General features: G+C 38.5%; 1 protein-coding gene across 6 annotated transcripts in view; it reads left to right on the top strand.

Annotated features, from left to right (window-relative positions):
* The first annotated feature begins 1,648 nt into the window (after nucleotides 1–1,648).
* The window catches only part of RAB3GAP2 (RAB3 GTPase activating non-catalytic protein subunit 2), a 43,822-nt gene continuing 20,931 nt past the window's right edge, over nucleotides 1,649–24,539 (top strand). For 2 of the 6 annotated variants that reach the window (XM_032103024.1, XM_032103021.1), the window contains exons 1-13: nucleotides 1,649–1,833; nucleotides 11,865–11,929; nucleotides 15,133–15,256; nucleotides 15,974–16,055; nucleotides 18,010–18,057; nucleotides 18,161–18,236; nucleotides 18,380–18,481; nucleotides 19,546–19,645; nucleotides 21,251–21,349; nucleotides 22,167–22,315; nucleotides 23,274–23,353; nucleotides 23,456–23,545; nucleotides 24,026–24,165. In XM_032103024.1, the coding sequence (XP_031958915.1) occupies nucleotides 1,725–1,833; nucleotides 11,865–11,929; nucleotides 15,133–15,256; nucleotides 15,974–16,055; nucleotides 18,010–18,057; nucleotides 18,161–18,236; nucleotides 18,380–18,481; nucleotides 19,546–19,645; nucleotides 21,251–21,349; nucleotides 22,167–22,315; nucleotides 23,274–23,353; nucleotides 23,456–23,545; nucleotides 24,026–24,165 (1,264 nt within the window). In that variant the 5' untranslated portion in view covers nucleotides 1,649–1,724. Of the gene's footprint in view, nucleotides 1,834–8,228; nucleotides 8,323–11,861; nucleotides 11,930–15,132; nucleotides 15,257–15,973; nucleotides 16,056–18,009; nucleotides 18,058–18,160; nucleotides 18,237–18,379; nucleotides 18,482–19,545; nucleotides 19,646–21,250; nucleotides 21,350–22,166; nucleotides 22,316–23,273; nucleotides 23,354–23,455; nucleotides 23,546–24,025; nucleotides 24,166–24,539 lie in introns of those variants that run through there. The other 4 variants (XM_032103023.1, XM_032103020.1, XM_032103022.1 and 1 more) reach the window with 3 other exon arrangements.

Below are 24,539 nucleotides of genomic sequence, written 5' to 3'. Positions count from 1 at the left end.
GAAGCAGAAAGTTCTTCATCTTTTTGCTGGGTTCATGGAAGGGGCTAGGACTGTGTGACTGCTCGGCACCCAGATAAAGCTGCCATGGCCACTGTAGAGTCCCATTGCTGCCACTTCAGGTATATTTATATAGGAATGAATTATTATTATGACATATTATTACATGAAAGATCTTAACCAGAATTACTTATTACACAGTATAAAGCTAGTACTGTATAGTACAGGATAGTATAGTGCACTATATCGAAGCGATTATATTGAAGCTAGCAAAAAGAAACAATGCCAGGCTCTCTCTCTCAAGGAAGTGTTTGTGTTTGTTCCATGCTGAATACCCTCTTGTGGGTATTGCCTCTTTGTGCCCTCTTTTATTGATATTGCATTTATTACAAGTTTTTCAGTAAAACTGTGATTCCTGCTTGTGGTGTCCTAGTGTTTTGTCCCTTGTTGGAAGGGAGCGGGGAAGGAGGTGCAGTTCAGTGGGGTTAACTTTCCTGCTGGGTTTTAATCCAGTATATCACTACAATAAAATAGAACAGCTGAAGACATTAAAAAGTTGTCAGGGTAAGTTAAAGCCAGTTTCTTTGCAAATCTCACAAGAGATTTTGTGGAGTTTAAAACTTGTTAGAGTCGTGCCTTTAGGAGAATCCAATTGGAGCCCACTTTGGCATGAAACTTCTCTTACTAAAAATTTGTTTAGTCTTAGAGGGTATTTAAAGATGATGTAGAAGACCTAGACCACAAACCAAACTTGTAGAATAACTTGGACTTTCTCAGTTATTTCTGCTTTTAGCTACTCAAGACACACATTGCTATCTATCACATAAAAGAGCCCTGTGTGAAAACAAGAAACTGAGTTCTCATATATATACACATACATATATATATATGTGTGTGTGTATATAAAGGCTAGTCAAGTGAGATCCATTAAAAAATTTGTCAAGTCTTATGCACAGGGAATTTGTGTTTCCTTGGGGCCCAGAAAACATCCCTTGGTGTTCTTCCCACATATTCTTTTTTCTCCTTATCCAATGAGGAGGTTTTGGAGGCATGGGTCAGCAGTCAACACCAATGTCACTCCACAGCAAATCTCACTCATTATAATTGCTGGTGTCAGATGCTTCAGTGTCCAGAGGAGGAATAGAAATGGGCTGACATTAAATCTAAATAAAAGCTTTGTATTTGAAAGAGCAATTAAGACTGAAAGAAGCCCTGTTCTCACTAATCAATACAGGTTTTTTCTATTTATCAGAGTAACATGGGGATTTTGGGCCGTGCTGGTTCATCCTTAGGCCTGGATTAGGCTGAGGGGAGTTGGGGTTGTTCAGCCTGGAAAAAAGACGTTTCAGGGGCGACCTCATCACTCTCTACAGCTCCCTGAGAGGAGGGTGTGGGAAGGCGGGCAATGGCCTCTTTTACTAGACCGCTTGCGACGGGACAAGAGGAAACGGCCTCAAGCTGCACTAGGGGAGGCTTAGGTTGGACATTCGGAGGAATTTCTTCACTGAAACTGCAATTAAACACTGGAAGGGGCTGCCGGGGGGGGAGCGGCGCAGCCAGCGCTGCCGCCCTCAGCACCTCCCCTTCAGGCCCCGCCCCGCCCCGCCCGCCACCACGGTGGCGCGGGAGCGGCGCATGCGCCGTGCGCGGGGCTGCGCCGGGCCTGAAGGAAGTGGCCGAGCGTTTCCGGGTTGGGTGGCGGCGGTGGCACCACCGGCACCGGGAGCATGTCCTGCGCTCTCGTCCCCTTCGGGCACTTCCAGGACCTGGAGTTGGCCCGCGACTTCCTGTGCCCGCACCGCCGCCAGGGCAGCGCCGCGGCCGGCAAGGAGAGCGGTGAGTCCGGCCCCCGGTGCGGGGCCGCTGGGGCCCGGCGCGAGTGGCGGGGCTGTGCCCGCCGCCCCCGCGGGGCCCGCCGGCCGCGGCACTGTCCGTGCGGGCCGTGCGCTCGCTCGGCCCCGCGCTGCCACCCTCCTGCCCGCCCGCGGGTGGCCGTGTTAGCCGAGTGCTCGGGGTCACTCTTGTGGTAAAGGGTGGTGTCTCGCTGGAGCTGCCACATCTTCACCTACAAGGTCAGACTTTTCTGGCGTCCGTAAGGTCCAGGTGCGCAGCTGTTCGCAGGTGTCACTCCTTATCCTGTAGCGTGCAGGGGAAGCTCTTTGGGCACTGACCCTGCGTGCCCCAAACTTTAAAAGTTCGTAGGTTTCTTGCTGGGAGTGCTGTTGTCTGGAGACGCTCTCGTAAAGACAACACACGTTGTGCACGCCGGGTTATTTAAGAATGCAGAACGTGCTGAAAGTATACTAAAGGTTTAGCTTGGCAACTTAAAAGACAGCAAATCTTAAAGCAAGTACAGTCAGAAGTTGTGGAGCAGGTTTCTGTTCTGTTCGGCAGTGCAGGCTGAGCTGCCTGACACAGAAGCTGTGTTCTCAACAGTTCCATGGCCAGGATAGACAGCACAGGGAACTGAAACGCTGTTTTATGTATTTGTTACTGCCGTACTGTGTTAACTGTACACTGTGTGTGTGTATTTGTATAAAGATATAACTCCCCCAATATGTACAAACTAAATCTGGCTGATATTTTTTGCTTTCTGGCAACAGTAGGGAACGAAAGCGTTTGAAGAGGTTGATAAGGATGCTTGTAAAAGTCCTTGTAGCTGTAGACAGAGCTTTGAGAGAAAACATCAAGGTGTTTATTTTAAAAGCTTAAAATGCCTGTAGGGGAATTAGAAGAGGGGAGATCATAGGATGGTTTGTGTTTGAAGTGACCTTTAAAATTAATCTAGTCCAACCCCCCTGCCCTGAGTAGGGACACTTTCCACCAGACCAGGCTGCTCAAAGCCCCGTTCTGCCTGGCTTTGAACACTTCCAGAGATGGGGCATCCACAGCTTCTCTGAGGAACCGGTTCTAGCACCTCATCCTCTTTGTTACAAAAATAATTTCTTCCTAATATACAATATAAATCCACTCTCTTCCTGTTTAAAACTGTTGGTCCTTGTCCTATAATTACTGGTCCTGTTAAAAAGATGGCTCAACAATTGTTAAACACTTTTAAAAGTACATTATATGTTCAGCTAGGTAATTTTGCCACTAAAACTTTTGTGCACAGAAGTTTTGGTAGAAAACAGTTTTCTGGTGCTGCTGGTGCTTGTTCTCTAATAGTTCTCTGAAAAATTCATAACAAGTTCCATATGGCTTTTCTTTGCTATCACCTGTGTCTAAAAGAGGGATTCTGGAATCAGAAGGCTTCTGTTAGTGTCTCTTGAATTCTGAAGATAAAAGCAAAGGATTGGAATGTGCATTTCTAAAAGTATGTGTTGAAAGAAATTAAAATATTATTCTCTTATTTGATGATACATGAGAGGCATTTGTGTAAAATAACTTCGATATTTTATTGGAGTGGATTTATCAAATGGGAGCCATAAAGAGAGAAAATATTTAGTATGTTGTAAAACTACCAAAATGATAGAAGCAAAGAAGATGAATGTTTCAAAATGTGCTGCCGTTCCATTTTAATGAGTGGGCTGTATTCTGGACTATTTTTATATTTGCTTATTCAGTCATTGAGGCAGAAACGAGTGTTTTTCAAAATAATGCTCATTTAGATTCATTGAAATCTTTTGGATTTGTGCCTGTGATTTTTTGCTACAACAGCTGTTTTCAGGGTTCAGGATAAATAAGTATAAATGTCAGCAAGTGAGAGTTCCCAAAGCGGTTTAGACATAAGATTGTAACTTAGTGATTTTGAAGCAGAAATGCTTAGTGTGTTTGTGTTTGATGAGGGAGAAGCGCTGCTACAACTTTGAGGTATCTTAAATTAGAAGTGAGTAAATTGTGGAGATATCCTGAGTTAGAAAAAGCTGAGTTTGGCTGTGTGGAACGGGAGATTGTTTTCCTCTTAGGCTTGTTCCTTCCGTTCTGCTTTGCTGCTGCTTTGTGCCCTGACAGCTAAGCAGCCAAGCTGCTGTTTTGTAACTCGGGCTGAGATGAGAGGGTCTGGATCCTGCAGTTACTGCCTGTCTCTTGGTCACCTGCAGTCCTTGGAAATACTTACTCCGTTTTTCATTCTCTCTTCCTTTGATTTTTTCACCTACACACTAATCCACTCATTTCTCTTAGTAAACAAGTGACTTGTTGCGTGGCAGTCCAAAGTTGCTCCCTTTTCTCTTGGGTGGTTGTTGTGTGCCTTGACTGTTAACACTGTTCACATGTAAGAACTCTTTGCTGTAAATAAAGTTCAAGGGAGAAAGTGTGAGAACACGCATCAAATCTCTGCTTCTCATGTTGTGCACTGAGGAAAGAAAAACCAACCAAGTTTTTCTTGGTTTTATTTGTTTTTTAAGTGTGTAATGTGCTTCTGTGGCACAAAGAGCCAAGGCAAATATTTTTAACTAAGCAAGGTATAAATAAATGCTTTTTATCAGGGAATGCTTTGGTAAAAACTCTTCTTGACAGAATGCAGTGTTTTAAAACAGTAGTTTAATAAGGTTGAATGTTTAAAAACTCGGATTTTAATCTGCTTTTATATTTTTACTCTGTAGGGAGAAAAATAAAGACTAGGGTTTTTTTACTAATAAGTTCAACAGAGAAGATGTTAATTTGCTATCAAATCAAACTTTAGTTCTAAACTTAAGCTGTGTTTATTTTCATAAAAACAATTATATAAATACCAGCAAACACATGTCGAAACTCTTAAGTATTATTTCATTTTTACCTGAGGATGAGCACCTTTCATTTACTTACTTTTTTTTAAAGCTATGCTTCATTTGTATGAAAACTCTTGCTAGTATATAAAGGTTGTAGTTAAATGAAAAATGATGGCTACCTTAGGAAAATAAATATGTATTAAATGTTTTCATTTAACAAAGCACATTTGAGTTAACAAATTATTTTAGTCATAACTTAATGTTTCAGGTGTTTAGTAGAATTTTCAAGAACTCCTGTCAGGTTTTGGATAACAAATGTTTTTGAAAAGATGCCTCTGGGATCTTCAGTGCATGAGGCTTAGGGTTTTTAGTGGAGGCTGTAGATCTTGTCTTTTTTGGTTTCTTAGTTATAGAGCAAAGAAGTTTTTTATGCTGTTTTAATTTTGGCCCTATTTTGATTATAACAAAACTAGCCAAAATATTTTCTGTGAGTGCATTTGCTGCAATAAAATTTAGGGTGATTAGTGTAAAAGCATTTTTGCAGTAACATTTGAAATGAAAAGAATTTGCTTGCTTCTGAAAATGCAAGCAGTATACATTTCTAAATCACAGTGTGATACTGTGACTTTAATTCAATTTTGAAGAGAATTTTTAAATGTCTTTAGTTTGAGTAAAAAACCTGTAACTCATCACCTTGTATTTAACATAGCGTATTTCATTTATATAAAAGTTAATCTAGGTTGTCAATTTCAAATTTTACTTGAAAAGGCTTAGCAAAGTGTTGCATGTATTAAAAATACAAGTGTGGATAAATTTAAAAAAAAATCTGGATTTTTATTCCAAGGGGACTTAATTTTTTTTTCCCTTTCTTTGTATAGGTAAGCATTTAAACACATTCAATAGTAGAACAGGATAATGGAAAGCATCCTGTAAAGTACAACTTCACTTAAGTTTTTCCTGTAGCCCAACAGGTTGTCTTGTTTCAGCAAGAGATACACTTGTCTGGTAAACTGAGGAGGAAAAGAGAGGTGTCCTCCTCCTCTGAACCTTGTGTGAAGTCAGTTCTGTGGGTGCCTGTTTCCTGCTCAGTCAATAAGCACTGGAAGGGAGGGTTTGTGTGCTTCGTTCTTGTGTTATGCAATCATCTGTTAAAATTGGTACTGATGCCATGCTGAAATAATTTAAGAAATGTTCATGGACTGCTCGAGCTGACCATTGATCTGCCATGAAGCAAAATATAGCTACTTTGTATTGTCCATATTAGAATAACAGGTGTTGGGCTGGATCTTGCCTCACCTGCTTTAAGTAAATAAACCTGGCATTACAGAGTAAGTTGGTTAAAAATGCTTCATATGGAGTTGCTATATCTTCATTCTTTAGAAAAGAAAAAGGTTTGAGTGCTTTTTCATATTTTAATGAGCAGGACTTAAACAAGCACGAGAATTTAAGAGTCTTGAGAAAAGTAATGCTGCTAATGAGTCCTCTGCAAAGCCTGAGCCTAGTGGTGTCTAAGTGGCTCTGAAAACTGCTGTTTTAACTGTGCAAATACTGGGAATAGGAAGTGTTTGCATCACATTTAATTTGACATCTTGCTGTGTTGAAGAGGTTTTGGGCTGCTGTTGGCTGGATCAGAAAACAGCTGTAACAGTTAACTCTGTTAAACACCTCTCTAAAATAAAGGCATGCATATGAATGAAAATCCATCTTATTTGCAGTATGTGATAAAGCTTTGCAGGCATGACAGAATTTTAGCATTCAGAAATTAATTATTGGATGTTTACCTGAAAAGAGCAGAAAATAGAGCAAGGCAGATAACATTTTCTATAATCTTTACGAATGGAAGAATTTAACTGGAATTTATTTAGACCTCTGTGTGTCTCTGTTCTTCCAGTACACTCACAGCTTGAACAGTGTTTTAAAACATTTTATAGGCTTGATGACAGCAATTCAGTGACATAGCCAGGTAGGACTGCTGCCAGATAAACTTTGGGGGTGTTAAGGTGAAACAGAAAAATCAGTGCTTTCTTGGTGTGCAGATATTTTTAGTTCCCAGGTGTGTTTATATCTGGTTAGGAAATTAATAAGGAAAAAAAGCCAGCAAACCTAAACTTGGCCTTGAGAGTTCCCAAGCAATGGTACCTCCATTTATGATAGTGAGTTTGTTCTTATTCAGGGGAAGAAAAAGATTGACCCTCTGACCTGAGAGTTTGCTCAGAACTATGAGGTGTCACTTTGCTGCTTCTTTTTACAGTAGAAGTGATGGCTTAAGCCTGTCAGAGAAACTCCTTTCCAAAATCCAGCCTTGTTGCATTGACAGCAGCCTGAAAAGTGCTCTTCAGCCCAGTTCCTGGCTCCAGCATTTCTGGAGTTGTACACTTTGCTTTATCTGGATCAGCTGGTTTAATTCAGAAATACAGAAGGCCAGGCTTTTTATTTGAGTTGCCAACAAGGTTACAAAGAAAAAAATACATTACAGAATGAAATTCTAGACTGCATTTAGCATTAGGGTTGTTAACTGTTTCTGTATCAGTCTTATTGAATCAGTTATATTCCTGTTGAATACTCTTCTGACAAGTTCTTTTTCATTGCTTCTTTAATCAGATCCTCCCTTTCCAGGTTGTATTATTTATGTTCAGTATTCCTTTCTTTCAGTTTTCATGTAAAATGTCATTAAAATATGCTCTCTGCCTGAATTGGGTTACATCTGTAGTAGTTAATACATCTCAGATACGGGGAAGAGTAAATGACATGCTCTCAGCATACATGAGAGAATAGTGTCAGAGTACTTCATCCAAACTATCTTCTCACCTGAGTTTTTTGCTGCTTTAACAACTCCTTTGCTGCACGGGCTTCATTCTTTCCTACTCTAATTTAAGGCACTGCTTGCACCTGAAAAAAAGTGTGGAATACTATGTTTTGTATGTAATCTGTTTCATTTGTTCCCTATGGGCTTTGGTTTTTTTTTCCCTCTGGTATTTCAAATTTTGTTTTTGGGGTTAAGTTACAACTGTAAGCTATAGAACTTTGCAGTATTACTTTAAAAAATCTATGTTTATTTTTATCTGGATTATTTTTAAATTAGTCATTTTTTACTTTGTTGAAAGCAATTGTGACGACCTTAAGGAAGAAAAATGCTTAAGTGGTTATTTTTGTGATTAGGAAACCAACCTAGTTTGAGTGCTTTTGGGGTTTTTTTCCCCACTTAAGGATATCTGAAGTGAGAAGAGAGAACAAATATACAACTAGTCTCAAGAGAGGCTTCCTAGTAATGTTGGCAAAATATCCTAATGTATTTGTGAGTCCTCACGTTGGAGGAACTTTGGGAATAAATGACCTATGATTCCGGAATAGCAGGAAGAGTCTAAGCTATTTCTTAAATTCCTTGGCTTGAAGAGAAAAGAAACTGCTTCTATTTCTTCCAAAATTATGCAGTCTAGTGATATCAGAATTGCAGTAAACATGCATGGAAAAAAAATCTGCAACTCTCACACTTGAGCAGTCATTTCTTGCATTATTACCTTTTATTGTTTTATATTCTTAAAGCATGGATGGGAATTCATTGCATGTGTCCAAGCACATCCTCAAATAACTTCCTGCATGGACTTGGAACATAAATGTGAGGGCAGGAAGGAAAGGCTCCAGCTGCCTGCCCCAGGTCATCGTGCTGCTCTGGAAGGTAGGACACTGGCAGTTCTCTGTGCTCAGATGTGTATTCTGTAATTTGGGAAGTGAGTAAAAATATCTTTCGTAGTGAATTTGACCTGTTAAATGCCAGTTAGACCTCAGTGGTCTAGATCTGTTGCTATTTTTTCTCTCTCCTCTCTTCTTGTCTTTTAAACAAAACATGCTTATGAGTAGAAATTGTTCTTGTGGGTATTATGTTTATGATAAATGTGCTTAAATGAATTTTCTTGTGCATTAACGCCAGTGTTGCACATGTGCACCATTTAAACCAGCTCTAAAGTTTCAAATGTGCTGATGCTGTATGCTTCAAATAAAGAATTAAGTGGTTCGTGTAAATCCACTAGATGAACTTTTATTTTGCCGTCTCCTCAGTAAAGCAAAATCTGGAATACTGCTGCTGCTTTATCCAAGTAAGGAGAACTGTTTTTAAGACATCTACTACTAGTCAGAGATAAAGTTGAATGGAAATAGAGATTTGTGCAGGAAAGTTTGATTTCCACCCCCCACCCCCCCACCCTTCCCCAAAGAGGGACTGGAAAAAATGATCATGTTGCAACTGTTTAGGGGTTGCTTAGGTATTGGTTACTAGATAGTGTGTTACATTCCACGGTTGCTAGTTCTGATCTGTAATGTTACTAAAGGAAATGGTGGAGTATTTCTCAAAATCTTCATCATAACCAATCTTGGACTCAGTGGACTTGGACTCTCACTGGTCCAACTGCGGGTGGGTGGGAAAGGCTGTGCAAGCTGACCTCCTCCATGGAATACTTGGTAGTTCATTGGCACAGGTGAATAACTGGTGCTTTGGGTTACTTCATGACAGTGTCTCCTTTGTGCCTTCTCTGTCCATTGTTCCAGAGGTGGTTGTCTATTGTTTAAGGCCTCGCTTCACTATTCATTGCATAGGTGAAATGTCTAAATAATAATGTGAATAAGAAAACAGCTTTAATTTCATTTCTTCTTAAAAAAGGGAACAATATGTGGAAGAAAGGCAAGATGGATGCAGGGGCTTGAGAAATACATATGATAGTGCATCCTGGGATGGTTTATACAATGTGGAGAAGGGATATGAAGGAGCAAGCTTGTAAACCCTTGTAAGCTGGAGAAGGTGCTGCCTTTGCAGAGCAGGCCACAGTTCCAAAAGATCTCTGCAGGTTTCGTCAGTGGAATGGTGACTCACCATTACATCATTTTCCCCATCTTTTTTTCTTTTATCTAGTATCATCCCAGCAAGATGACAACTACCATGAAATTGTAGCTATTCACAGAGGCAGCAAGAATCCTCACAGCTGCAGTTTTATGTTGTGGGTGTTCAGTCTCAGAATTGAAGTGGCTGAGGTTTCTTGGGAAGGTTGGTCTGCTCTGTGCTGTAGGGAAGGCATTGGCCCCAGCTGTGTTTCTTGGATATGGTTATGTTTTTCTCTGGACTGTGGCACATGGACAGATTTCTTTTCTCCATGAATTTTATAGGAAGATTTTTTTGTCTTTTGAGATAATAAAATGCAAACAGAAGTAGAGTTTTATTAGCTATCTTAATCTAAACATTGAAGTTAGCTACTGTTTTCTTCTTGTGGTTACTATATTCAACAGTATTTGCCACAATTTTCCTTTGTATGTTTTTATGCTGGAAAATTTTCAACCTCAAATACAAGATGAGACTGTGACCCTTGGAAGCTTGTTGCTTATATAGTTATGTCTGAAATAACTGTGCAGTTATATCTGTATTGATGATGATGATGCAGTAAAACTGGCTGACTTGCCCATTTTGCAGATGGTACAGACCCTTCCATTTTACAGAGGTAAAATGGAGTGGGCATCTTGTCTTCTACAGTCTCCTAAAATACCGTCTCAACAGCATTGGGGGAAAGCTTGTGTCTTAAACTAAAATATTTTTTTCAAAGGTTTTGTCTTCCTTAGTCATATAGAAGCAGATTTAAAATCTGCCTAGACAGAGATTACAGATTTCTGTTTTGTTGTTCAGCCTTTCCTTGCTTGGTGGTAACACAACTACAAGTTTTTAGACCAAATAAAATTGTTCTTGATACAAACCTTCTTGTCTGTACTGTTTGACCATCGAAAATGGCAGAATCTTGCTTAAAACTAAATTTAAGCTCATTTGAGACATTATGTTTAAACTTCTTCTTAAGGTCAAATTTGCCATGACAGCAGCAGTTAATGGAAAAACTTGAAAGAAATCCTTGGAAAACTCTTGAAATCTTATTGATGTTACTGCTTCAGATTTCACTCCAGTGCATGCTTGGATGGAAGTCAGTCTTTGGCTTTTCTACTGAACTATAATGATGTTTATTGATTTATTGATCGTCCCAGTGGTGGTGGTGTTTGAGAATTGTACATCTGCTACTACTAAATGCCTGTGGCTTTTAAATTGATATCAAGTTCTATATTTTTAGGTGAAAAAAATGGCTTCTACATTCACTCTTACAACTAAGAAGTAGGCTTGTCTCTATGAACCTCTGTTTTCTTAGGTGTTTGAGGTATTTTGTGAGCTTGTGGTTACTCTGAGGTTTCTGAATGACGTAATTGAAACTGATCGGTGTCTCATTAATTTTCCTCTCTGTTGTCTCGCAAAGATGTGAATGACCAAGGTCCTTGTGCTCATTTTCTCCTCAGAGGCCAAACCTTCAGCTTTTGCTTTGCTGGTGCTTGTGGGAATCTGCATTATTCTGGGCTCAGATGTTTTGTGGTCACAGATGAATTTCTGTCTACTATAGTTTCCTTTTGAAATGAACTTCGGTTGCTAGTGGCTGATCCTGTAATTGACTTAAACTGGATGTTAATCCACATTATGGAAGGGAAGATGGTTTACTTGTGCATATGTGGTTCTTGTGGTGTGTTACAGGTTGTCTTAGTAAAGCATCGGGGGCAAATGCAGAAAGTTCTGAGGGCTTGGAGGGAGACTGCTGTCTCTTCTCCTTTTGTAGCTGCCTAAAATGTACAAGATGTGGCTTTTCTTGTCTTTGGAGTAGTAATAATTCCATAAATCAAGCTAAGGCTTAGGTTTTGCAGTGAGGTTTTATGTCTCTGCCTGCTGGAGAGTTTTTGCCAAGTGGAAAGTTTTTGCCTTCCCCCCTTATGCCCTCTTACTATATAAAACTATGGGTGTATCTTGGGTCTCTGAATTTCTGTGAGAACCTGAGAAAAGACAAATTTGCTTGGATAATTTGTTCTAGTGGACAAAGGCCCTATTCAGTGATCAGTGGCTGTTGTCTCAAGCACTGTGAGGTGAAACTTGTCCAGAGTCCTGGATGCAGGCTGTCAGAATTAATGTGACACAGGTGTTGTTAAACCTGTTTCCACTTTGTACATAGGGTACATCTTCTGTTATTGCTCTTCCATAGTGTCAGAAATGGAAGTAAATATAATACAGATAAATAAGACACTTCAGGGTTCTTTCAGTAGAACACCTTTAGTATCTGCCATAAAAAAACTGTAATTCATTAGTGGGGAAAGGAAAATGATTGTTTCGTTGCATAGGCTGTATTCCTCTGACAAGTCTTTTTTCACTTAAAGCAGGCAGATCAACAAGCTGGGAAGATGGTGGCTGGGGAGCCTGGGATGAAGCAGAATTGCAAGAACCTGTAAGTTCATATGTATATGTGTATTGCTAACTTCCCTATTATGGAAGACTTTTCCACTAATTTGTGTGTGTGGTGTTTTGTTTTTTCCTCCTCTGTAACTGTCACCTGGGCAAGAGAGGTCTTGACCTCTGTTTTAAATGTGACTGCTTGCTTGCCCCTTGCTCCTGTAATTTTTTTCTAAATATAGCTTGGATGTTACCTATTGTGATAATTGCTCATATTCTTGTGTTCTGTAGTGTTTTTCTCACTGGAGTATACCCACATCTTTCTGTGCTGCTGCAGCTGAGGGCATCTTTTTTGTCCTATAGCTAGCCAGAAATAGGGCACGGCAGTGAAGGTATAATTAACGCAAATTAATATAAATTAAAAAATCCTGAATCATGAATTACTGGCATAGACATCCTCCTAAGGATCACTAGTGCTCCTTTTATGTTGTGATATGTGGATGGTGTTACAGGAGAGTTTAAACTACCTGTGTGGGATGGAACAGCACAGTTGCTCTTTAAAGGGGGAGAAGCATTCCTCTGCACAACTCCTTCAACTAAGAGTAGCAGGGCTGGTCTGTTAATTGTTTGTAAGGCTGAACCTTCCAGCTACCAGCTGACTTGATGAGATGTCAGTGAAGCTGCTTGTAGAAATCCTTTGCACCTGAATGAATCATCTCAACAGAATTAGTTTATTAATTCCCTTTAAGAGCTCTGAGGAATCCAGACATCACCTTGGTAACAAACCCCTTATCTGCTGTCTTTTTCTCAGTGTGTAGGAAGGGTGCCCAAGTTGTTGGGCAGTATCCTTGTGACTATACAGCAGAGAAACAGATTTTTCAGCTGAGGTGACAGACAAATTGAAATGAGCATGGTGTCTCCCAGAGATGAGTCACTGACACTGTCACGAATGACAGGGGTTTAAAACCTTTAAAATAGGATGGGTACTCTGCTCCACTGTAATTGCCATGAAATGAGTGTGTTTTTCAGGCCATGTCTTTTTTAGATGTGCTGTAATGTTTATAATTTCCAGAATGAGGGGAACAAATACTTGATTGTCTACTTTTGCTGTAATTTGATAGAACCAGCAGGCATTTCTAAATTGAAATAGTTCAGTTTTTCACTCTTTGCTTTAAAATGTCACACTTTTCTGCCAGGTGGTTCACACCCTTCTCGCATCCTCTACTTACTGGTTTTCCTCTAAAGTTACCAGTGATTCCAGGCCAAACTCTTCAGAAAGGGTTTGCTGTCATACACAGCAAAGGGGTTGTTCTGTGTGGGAGCATATAAATACAGGAGTCTGTGTGTCTAAACACACAGCAAAATGAGTGTGTGAGTCCAGCACAGAGTTGAGAATTATTAGTAAAATATTCCCTTGTTAAAGCTTTGATTTGCGTTATAGTTGGTGAAAAATCCATTGTTTCTGGGAATTATTTGTGCCCTGGACAAGTACCTATTTCATGGAACATAGCAATTTCTGAGAAGGCATTGAAAAAAAAAGTTCTGTTTTTTTTTATAAGGTGTCCTTTTATAGATCTGATTAGTTATTTTGTAGGCATGATGATGTCTTTTCTTAAATACAGATTTTAATCATTCTGTCTTTCCCCTTTAAGTAGTTTGTTTTGAAAAGTTCAGTGCTTTTCCTGTTTTTAACCTTAGCTTATTTTTGTAGCTAATATAAGATGACCACATTTTATGTCTTTATATTTCAAGTTCTTTGTTTGTGTTTACAGATAATTTTAAATTTTCTGTCTGAAATACTGTAGTAATTCCTTTTTCTTTAGACAAGAGTTTAATTTCTGTTTCTTTCTCCTCAGTCTGAAAATCATGACATTAAAAATTAATACAAGGCTTTTCTTTGGCTTTTGCTTACGTGTTTTTGCACGATACATTTATCTCTGTCATGAGTAATTAAAATTGTCATGAGTATCTCAGCCAACTTCATTGCCTTTTTGTAAAGTCTTGAAAAATGCCAGTAAATAGGGAAGAATTGTTGCTACAGAATTTGGCATCCATCAATAAACAAAAATCACATGAAAATAGGTTCTCTTACACAAATTAAGAGACGGTGTGGACAGCGGTAGTTAACAGAACGTTTGTAGTGTGCTAATGTAGACTTTATCACGGATATATAAGGTATTTTTATGTGCACAGTGGCCATTTCTATGGTACAAGCTTATGAAAGGAAATAAATACAATAGCTGATTAAGAGCATGATATGCAAATTCTTCCTACAGATTGGTGTTTATTTTTCTGCTGGGAGTAAATGTGCATGTTTTCAAGCTGATGCAACTTTACTGTAATAGAATAAATAGAATGAATCAGAAAATGATCACACTGAAGCTGTTGGGTTTTTTATTTGTGCATAGCTGCTTTGAGATACGAGAGGATGAAGTAATACTTGGGAGAGCTAAGAGGAAGTAGGGTTGGATATGGAAGTGGAAATGGAGTCTGTGGGCAAGGGAAAGTGTGTTGCTGCGATTGGATAAGAGGATGGATCTAACTAACCAGGAGTATCAACTCTCAGACTTTGCAGCAGTTCACTGAGAAGCTGTTACTTCCTGACTTTGAACTGTGATTAGCAAGAGCTACTTTGTGCTGCAATAAAATATTTGGCTTGTTGCCCCAAGCAAAAAAAGATGTAATTGTTTTGCTTTTATACATGAGGATGGTATCTAAGTTTTTACTTACCCATCTTTATACCCTTAAAACTTGGCACCATTTTGTTTGGAATTGTTTCATTGTGAAGATACTTTGTGGAAAGGTACCTGATACCTGTTGCCATGTGAATACCTGCTTAGTTGCCGTCTTGATATGTGCATGTATTTACTTAATGCTGGTCAATGTATGAGCTTGAATAAATTGTTCATTTTGAGTATGGATTGCAATGAGAATAACTACAGAGATTCTCTGCACTCTCTAATCAATGATTTTAAAACTTTAAGTCTCATTCTCCTAGTGTGTCTTTGAAAGGGGATGATTTTGAGTAGAGCTAGTGATGAGTACTTCTTTGTTTTCTGTTTTGTAAACACACAATTAGTGCAAGGCTGATGCATTTCTCAGTGCTTTTCATGCAAGTTGGAGCTGAAGTGATGTGGTCAGTAATAAAAGGTCCATTCAGCACTGGTATGGAGGGCAAGCCAGATTGTTCTCATCAGTCTTGCAAGTTCTGCTGTGCCTAAAAATTCTTGCATACATTGACTAAAGCTTTACCTGCAGGAAGAAGAGGAATCTAATTCCAAGAACCAGAGGAATTACTGGCTTCAGGACTGTGTGTTGTCCTTGTCACCAACCAATGACCTGATGGTAATAGCTAATGAACAGAAAGCTGTCTTTTTAGTGCGTAAGTATCCATTCCGTGGAGTGTTTATGCCAGGACACTTTATAGTAACCAGAACAAGGTTTGTTTGCCCCACTCCCTCTGTTTATCCCCCAAGTCATAATTCATATGTGTTATAACTACCCAATAGTTTTAAAATGCTCAGAGATACCGACATTATTTTTTCTCAGTAAGAAAAAACCAAAACTTTTGTATTGGTTTTAGCCATTAAGAAATGCTTGACCTTAGTTTCCTTTTCCCTTAAAAAATTAGCTGAGCCAGTATCACTTGGGGAAAGGAGTATTAACATGAATTTTTCTTGAAGTTTCCACCTTTGATAGAAAATTCTTGAACAGTGGGTGAATACCATCTTGAACATTGGGTGGCTTTATATTTTACTCTAAAGTAGGGCTCTGGGAACTTTTAAAGGTATCCCTGTTTCCTGAATTGAAGCTTTTAAAATTCGATGGATTACTGTATAAATATTTTTAAACAAAACTAGGTGTTTCAGAATTTTAGTACTGTGTTGTTCCATGTAAATTTCTAAGAAAGCATATGAGTTCTTTAGAAAAGTCCCTAAGAATGTCTTTTTATTTTTATGATCTTCAAGGTTTGTAATTGGCACTTAATCTAAGTGTGGTAGGATGTATTGTACTGAAGAGAAGAATGAGAAATAGAACTAAATTTGTGAGATGCAAAACATTGGAGTTTTATAGATAGTGTCTTTATTCTTCATGGCAGCTAAATGGAAGCACAGTGACAAGGGAAAGGAGGAAATGCAATATGCTGTTGGCTGGAGTGGCTCTCTGAATGTTGAAGAAGGGTAGGTGTTGAAATGCAGCTGTGATTAAGATGTTATTTTCATGTTTAGCAATTAGTAACATAGGCTTTTTACTTGTACTCTTTTTCCTTTCATCTGAGTGCATTCGTGGTCTTATGTGTATCACTGTTGGAAACAGAGTAACATAAGTGATGAGAAACAGTACCTGCAAAGCTCACTCCTGTACATTGTGTGGTGTCACAGGACAAGTTCTTAGAAATTGAAAGAAGGCTTCTCTGCAAATCACTGTATTTGTGTGTAATTTAGACATGGTTTTTATCTTGTGCTAGAAGGGAAAAAAATTAGTACTCATTTGAAAAATCTACTTTTATAGTAGAGATGAAATTTTCTTAAGGAATGTTGAAATTGGAATCGTATGGAGTTGATCTAGAAATGGTTCTCTTCATATTCAAAACCTCAAGCAAGTATAAAGTCATCTCTCTCATCAAAATATGGTTTTGGGCTCTAAGTCACTTAGGGACTTGGAAAATTTGCTTTGGTCATACATTTGGTATTTATACAGTATTTTTGCTTCATCTGTCCTCAAATAACCAGGCAGATGCTTTTTTGTATCTCCCATATGGAATAAGATTTTGCACTTTGCTGTTACATTTGCAGCCTTGAGTTGCTGTCTGCCTTTGAACATGCTCCCTGTTGCCTTCAACCTTCTGCTTGCTGCAGGAGGTGTTGACTTCATCAGCTTCTCTCCAATCTGTAAAAATCATAATTCTTTTTTAAAACTGCTGCTGCCATGCATTTGAAATGACCCTGACATCTTTTATTAAAAAAAAAAAAGAGAAATTCTGTTTGAGGGTTTGTTTCTTGCTACTGTTACAGCCCTGAGGGACACTGTCATATGAAACAGGTAGCTCTCTTTAGATAGGTGCACTTGTATTCAATACAAGTTGATTTATTATTCTGTGGAGGTGTAAATATGTTACTGTCAGATTGTCAAAAGGCTTAACTTTTTTTGGTTGGTTTTTTTGTTTTGTTTTTTGTTTTTTGGTTTTTTTTTCTTTTCCCAAAGTTGCCTTCAACTGAGAATGTTCTGTGGTGGCTAAGCTTTGCTATTGGAAGATGAGATGTCACAGAGATATTTAATATTGCTTTGAGGATGTAATGAAATTGCAGTTCATCTCAAGCTTGCATTTAGAAAGCTTTCCTTCTCCAATTGTCTACCTTGCTTATTTAGTCACTCTTTGGGAAATGGGGGTGACCTGAAATGTAAATAATAAACTAACAGTACTGCTGGCATTTATGCTTTAAGTGCTGTTTGGGATGTCATCTTGAATTATATGCTGGCTCGTAAAACCTTTGTACCGCTTCTGTTTCCCCAGACAGTGTAAAACTTTGTGTCATGGTAACACTTAAATAACTTTTGATTTGAGATATTGAAGCCTGCTCATCTGCTTGCCTTCTGCATACTTTGCCTGTCACTGAGCATGCTCAGTTATTGCATTAACTGGGAAGACCATATTCAAATGCTGTCAAATTATAAGTCACTGAATAGCAGTGGATATAAAATCTACCTAATTGCATATTTCAAAAATTTATTTTGATATGTATGGTTCAGTTGGCTCTTTTTTTTTTTTTTTTAAAGTGGTTGTTCATGGCATATCATTATAGATCAGAAAAAAAATTTTACCTTTAGGTACATGAGATTTAACTTGAATCTGCTGAACAGTACTGACAGAATAATCAGCCTGTGATTTATGAAAGACAGCATTAACAAGGTACAAAAAGCACTGATGCAGTCTCTTTGGGCACTCTTGAACTTGTAATTGAAAATGTCTTTAAAATGAAGGGATTTTTGTTGATTCTTACTGTGAATTTGATATATGGTGGGCTGCATTAATAAATGACTAAAACTTTCAAAGTGCTGACATGGCAAGATCTCTTGTGTGGAGTAAAATTTCACAGCTAGGGAAAAGCATTAATTTTCTGTTTCTGTTTCTAGTGAATGTGTTAGTAGCGTATTGTGTATTCCATTGGCGAGTCAGAAGAGGTAAGGATGGATATGCATCCCTAGTCTCCTTACATGACACTTTGCTGTGTCTCTGGCTTAGAATGGGATTTGATTTTAACTTGAGTGTATATTTGTGAAACAGGAGCTCCACAGGCCGCCCTGACTGGACGTGTATCGTGGTTGGCTTCACCTCTGGCTACGTTCGGTTTTACACTGAGGTGCGTTTCTGAGCAGGGCAGGACAAGGGTGCTCTTGTCATAAACATCTGTGTGGTTTAAATTTGGTCTCTGCAGACTGTGCTTTTTGCCTTCCCTAAGAAAAGGGACAGACATGTTCATGCTTCTTATCCTTTCTCTCCTAGAGTGGAGTACTGCTTCTTGCGCAGCTTTTGAATGAAGATCCTGTCCTCCAGCTAAAGTGCAGAACCTATGAGATTCCCAGGCATCCTGGTGTCACAGAACAGGTTTTGTCAGATTATTTCAAAAGCGAAGTGCCAGTGTTATGGGGTATGGAAGGGAGTCTTCTCTGTGAATCCTCTGTGTCCTTTACCAGTTTTTGTTGGGATGGACAATTCTTTAGAACAAGAGACTCTTGATTTCTTGTTCTAGATGTAGTCATGCCTGTATAGTTTGAGGATTCAGAATGTCTTTTTATTTTTTGGAGTATTAGCTCTATAGATTTGTTCTATTTTTCTCTGTTTGCAAAGGAATACTTCATTCATTTTCTGTTTATTCATTTGTGTGCAAAAAATATGATAATGCATCGATGAAGGAAGAAAATGTAACTTGACAGGTGCCGAAAGCTATTCATACTCATTCATAAGAACTTATTTTAATTATTTCACAGAGGAGATAGCTGGAAATTAAAAGAATGTTTATGAGGCTCGGAACCTGCGTGTCATTATGAGTATTTCCTGCAGAGAAGGATCTGCAGAACTCAGACTATTCAGGAAAGAAGGCAGCTTTCCTTCCTTTTGGCTGAGGTGGCAAGCTTTATGTGAAAAACTAACAAAATCACAGAAATTTCCACGTTTTCTTTGTACCAATACTCATGTGATCTAGCATGACATTTTTGGGACCAGTTTTGAAATACAGGAGCATTAAGGAATTTGAGTCTTGAATTTGTATCACTAGATTAGCATTTATGTGCCCAAGTGGTAATTTAGGCAGGCACTAATCCAGTTTCAGAATTTGGCTTCCTAAAACCGTGGTATTTGCATTCTAGATGAACCTGTTTTTCTGTGGCCTTCAAAAGCTGCTGTAACTTACGTATTTTCTTCCTAAGCCATAAGATACATTAAGCAAACAAGTTATTAAAAGAAGATAAAAATATAGATCTGTGTGGCTAAAATAATTTTTGGGACAGTTTAATACTGAATTTCTGTAGTTCTGCCTTAGTCTCTTGGCTGTGGCTTTTTAATATGTTAACTCTCTGGATGTAATCCTCATCTTTGTGTAAAAGCCAGAAAAGAAGCTGTTACAACAGTAGGAGTAATCTATTTTTGTCTCCTTCTCATTTTTTCCCCAGAATGAAGAACTAAGTATCTTGTACCCAGCAGCAATTGTGACAATTGATGGCTTCAGCCTCTTCCAGTCCCTTCGTGCGTGTCGCAATCAGGTAGCAAGAGGTACGTGTAAGAGGAAATGTTTATTTTTCAATCTCTTAATCTTTATTTTTTATGACATTTACTCTGGTTAAATATCAAATCAAGGTGGAATTTAGATCTTCCTTGCTTGCTCATAGATATATTGACACCTACTGCGGTCAGGGACATTTCTTCCTTTACAGAAAATGTTCTCAGAGCCCAAATTGTCCAAGTAGTATTGACTATCCTCTACATGCTTTACACTGGTTTTGGCTGGGATAGAGTTAATTTTTTTTCTAGTAGCTGATAGGAGGCTGTGTTTTGGATTTGTGATGAAAACAGCACTGATGGCATGCTGATGTTTTAGCTGCTGTGGAACTGTGCTTACACAGTGTCAAGGTTTTTTTTGTTTCTCACATTGCCCTGACAGTGAGCAGGCTGGGGGCTCACCAGAAAGTGGGAGGGACACAGCTGGGACAGCTGACCCCAACTGATCAAAGAGATATCCTGTGCCGTATGATGATATTCCTGGAAATAAAAGCTGGGAGGAGAAAAGGAGGAAGGGGCAATCTTCAGAGTTATGGCATTTGACTTCCCAAGTCACTGTTAAATGTCATGAAGCTCTGCATTCCTGGAAGTAGCTAAATACCTGCCTGTACCTGCCTGCTGATGTGAAGTAGTGAAGAAAGTTCATTATTTTGCTTTGTTTGCATGCTGTCATTATCTCAGCCCACAAGTGTTCTCACTTTTACTATTCTGACTCTTCCCCATCCCACAAGAGGGAGTGAGTGAGCTGCTGTGTGGTGGTTAGCTGCCCACTGGCATTAAGCCACTGCATACTGCTAAGGTGCTTCTTAGCATGTCACTGTCAGTGGAATGCTCTTCTTCCCAAGAAAGACTTCATGGGGAGTGATAATGCTGTGATGATGGCAGTGGTGGTTACTGCTGTTTGTGTAAATGTCTAAGAGCTTTTGATACCTTGTTTGCTTGTGCAGACTTTTATCCTGTTTCTTAGTACAGTGCCTGTTCATACTCTAATTTGGAAACAAGCTCAGTTTCCAGGGGGTAGAAGAGAATTATGTGGCAGTACTGTGTGATAGGTGTTGAGAAGGACTTAAAGCTTGTTGCAGTATCTGCAGCTGGAGTGTTGTATCTTCCTTCATTCTTGATCATCTATATTTGGGGTAATAGATATTTTGAAAGTTTCATTCACTGGTTTAGTTTTACCACTGTTCTTACCTCCCACTGTTACATATCTAGTGAGTGTGCTGACTTTGCAAGTACTTGGGTGGAGGAGTTTCCACTTAAACATGCCCAAACCACAGAAATAAATTGTAGTAGCTTTTTAAAATTGTACAGAATATTATACCATAAATAACTAGTGAATACACTATCTGCAAGTGCAAAATGTAGTTATGATGGAATAGCCTGTGTGGTTTTATTCAGTTAATTTTTAAAAATGTTTTAATTTGGTGACAGTAAATATTTCAAAAGGCCATTTTAACAGATGTTTCAATACATGTTAACTTAAAACCAGGTTATTTTGTGGCTTCAGATTGCATCAGGTGTTTTTTTCCCTCTCTGTTATGCTATTCCTTTGTCTTTGACTCAGTAGAAATTTTTTTGTGCTTTATCAACTTTTGTCAGCTGCAGCATCTGGCAATGAGAATGTTCAGCCTCCACCATTAGCTTATAAGAAATGGGGTTTACAAGATGTGGATACGATTGTTGACCATGCTAGTATTGGTAAGCATTTCTGTTTAATTTCAAGTATTTAAAAAAATGAAATAATGTTTTTGTGCAGTTAACTTCGGGTTGAAAGTACTTAGTGATACCAGTTGAATAGAAATACTGAGAGAAGGTTGTCATAATGAATTATCTCATTAACCATTATCAAAAATATATTTTACTTTCTTTTCTGTTCTGATTGAGCCTTCCATCTTACAGCTGTAACTGACTTGTTCTTTGTTGCTTGGGAAGAAACAGCTGAGAGAGATCAGATCAGATGCAGTTTTTTCCATTTCTATCTGGTGAAAAAACTGTCTGGCAGGCAGGTTAAGACTGGTGGGGGTGTTCCCTGAGTCTAGCACATAAGGAAAATTGAATTTGAGATGGTTCCTTTCCAAAGAGGACAAATTGACTTGTAGGCTCTCAAAGACTTTTACCCTTCAGGAATTTGCAGAAGCCTCAGTTCTTGTCAGAGAGGCATATCTGAGGGACAATAAGCTTAGTTTCTCTTCCACTCTTTCTACAAAAGCAGCTAAGAGGTCAGAAGGCTGCTATCAAGGCAGGTGAAGTGAGCTTGGTACATGTATTTTTGCTGCTCAACTCTGCTGAATTTTTTTTTCTTCTCAACAAACCAGATGTGCTTTATAATTAACCCAAGGCCATTAGGTTGTTTCTGACACATTGTTTAGCATTTCTGTGGTTAAAGCTGTTCCTCTTCCCTTCCCCCTGAATGTTGGCTGGTCAGTCAAGAAGGCAGGAGTGTATTTATGCTTTTGGAGCAATTGCATGCCTTTGTTCTGAATGTGTAAGACATTCACTTTAATGTTTTTGTTAGGCATCATGACACTGTGTCCTTTTGATCAAATGAAGACTGCCTCCAATATAGGAGGATATAATGCAGCTATAAAAAACAGTCCACCTGCCATGTCCCAGTATGTTACTGTTGGAGCCAATCCTTTCACTGGGTTCTTTTTTGCCCTGGAGGTATGTACTACAAAGCTGACTTGCTGAAACTTTGAATAATTAATCCTTCTTTTTTCTGTATGAGTGTTTCTGAAGTATTCTTATGTTCATTTTATGCTGACATTTCCCCCTCTTGATCTTCTGAAACTGGAATGGTTTGGAGTGGATGTGATAGTAATGTCTAGCATGGCTTCCTGCAAATGAGAAATTTTATTTTCTATCTTACAGTGAATGTGACAGTCAAGTAATTTTTTAAAATTTGTTAATTTATTGCCTATTACGTAACTTACCTGTTTTTGAAAAATTAGGTTGGTATTGTGTGAACAATGCATCTTAAGGATTTTTGGAGTCTCTGGCCTTTGATTGTGTGCAAACATGACCTGAGTACCTTGTAGTGATTTCTTGTAGGAGAAAATTGCAATTTATGCTTAACATGTAGCATATTTACATCATTTTCTGTTGTATGGGAGGAAAAGGATGTCATCATAGCTGTGTCTTGTACCTTCAGACCCTACATGTGTGCTGCCCTTATCAGGATTGAAAGTTAATTGAAAATGCTAGAATTGGAATTTTTACTTTTGTACTTGCTCTTCCAAAATGTTTGTGAAAAAACTGCTTACATGGTTATTTGTAAGGATGCCAAAGCCGTACACCAGCTAACTCTGTGATAGATCATACACAGGGTTTTTTTAACTTCTGTTGCAGACAAACATACTGAGCTACCAGTGACTTGCAGGAGGATTTTGAAATTGTAAAGAGATGTCAGAATGGCTTTTCTGGGGGCAATGAATTAAAATTTTGCAGTCTTAAAGCTATGCTTTCTGAGCTGAAAGTCCATAGGAGGCCTGAAAACTATTCTGCAGTTGAGTTCAGTGTAAGAACTATTTCTTGGCTTTCTAAAGGCTTTGTTCCTTCATTTCAGGGTGGTTCTCAGCTGACTGTTTCTTGACTTTCTAAGCACTGTATTCCTTTCTTTCAGGGTAGCTCACAGCCACTGTTGTCTCACGTTGCCTTAGCCGTTGCAAGCAAACTGACTTCAGCATTATTTAATGCTGCCAGGTAATAAAAAAATATATATTTTTTTTAGTTGTGGCTTCATAATATTTTGAGCATTTTTAGGACCATTAGTGTAATTCTTCTTACATGTTTTTCTGTTGCAAGTGGCTGGCTTGGTTGGAAGAGTAAGCATGAAGAAGAACCTGTCCAAAAGCAAAAACCAAAAGTGGAACCTGCAACTCCATTGGCAGTGAGGTAAGTTTGTCAGTTGCTTTAGATCTCTTGTGTTTTTAATTATTTGGATTATTTTGAATTGATGAACATGTGACTTTAAGCAGTAGTGATAGTTTGCAGGTCATTTGTTTTAAGCTTTGTTTCTTTTCAGTTTATCATTCTGAATAATGAAATAATTAATGAAATAATCTGAAACAAATAATTATTCATCTTTCCCTTCCAGTGTGTGGGTTCACTGTTACTGTACAGTCGTTGCCTGACAGTGCATGACAAGGCAATCACTTATCCTACTTTCTGAACTTTGCTTTTGCAGTAGGACTTAGGCAGAGCTATGATACATCTTGGTAGATAGCACAAGAACCTTTTTCAATTTGCTCTTAATTTTACCCATACCTTCTGTTACCTTAAAAAAAGAAATCTTAATCCTCATAAGAAAATCTAACTATTTCTGAAGAAAAGGATGTGTTTAGTGGTTTTGCTTGATTATTATTATTTCTTTAGGTTTGGACTTCCCGACTCCCGTCGCCATGGTGAAAGGATATGTCTTTCTCCATGTAACACTTTAGCAGCAGTAACAGATGAATTTGGAAGGGTAATTTTGCTGGATGTTACAAGAGGACTTGCAGTTCGCATGTGGAAAGGTATGGTAGTGATATTAGGATAACAAATAATATTCTTCAAAACACTGGGGCTTATGTTGAGACTTATGATTTCAAATATTTTACTACATTGGTTCATTTCAAACCAAAGTCAGGTGTAACATAAAGTCCATAAGGGTATTGCTGCAAATCCCTGGAATACATGGCCTACAGTTAAAATTTGGTCTGTTTGTTTTGAATGCCATAGATTTTTCTGAATTGTTTTTCTTCACAGACTGTTTCCCAACAGAAAGCTTTTGACCTCACAATTTTTTTGGAAGAGCTTTAGCTTTATTCTCCAAGGTTCTTTCTCTTGATAAGCTCTAGTACCCTCTTTAATTCTGCTGAGAAGATAAACAATTTGAAAAATCAGTAAG

Source organism: Corvus moneduloides, chromosome 3, assembly GCF_009650955.1.
Source record: "Corvus moneduloides isolate bCorMon1 chromosome 3, bCorMon1.pri, whole genome shotgun sequence".
Classification (NCBI taxonomy): Eukaryota; Metazoa; Chordata; class Aves; order Passeriformes; family Corvidae; genus Corvus; species Corvus moneduloides.
This window is presented reverse-complemented; position numbering and strand designations above follow the sequence as displayed.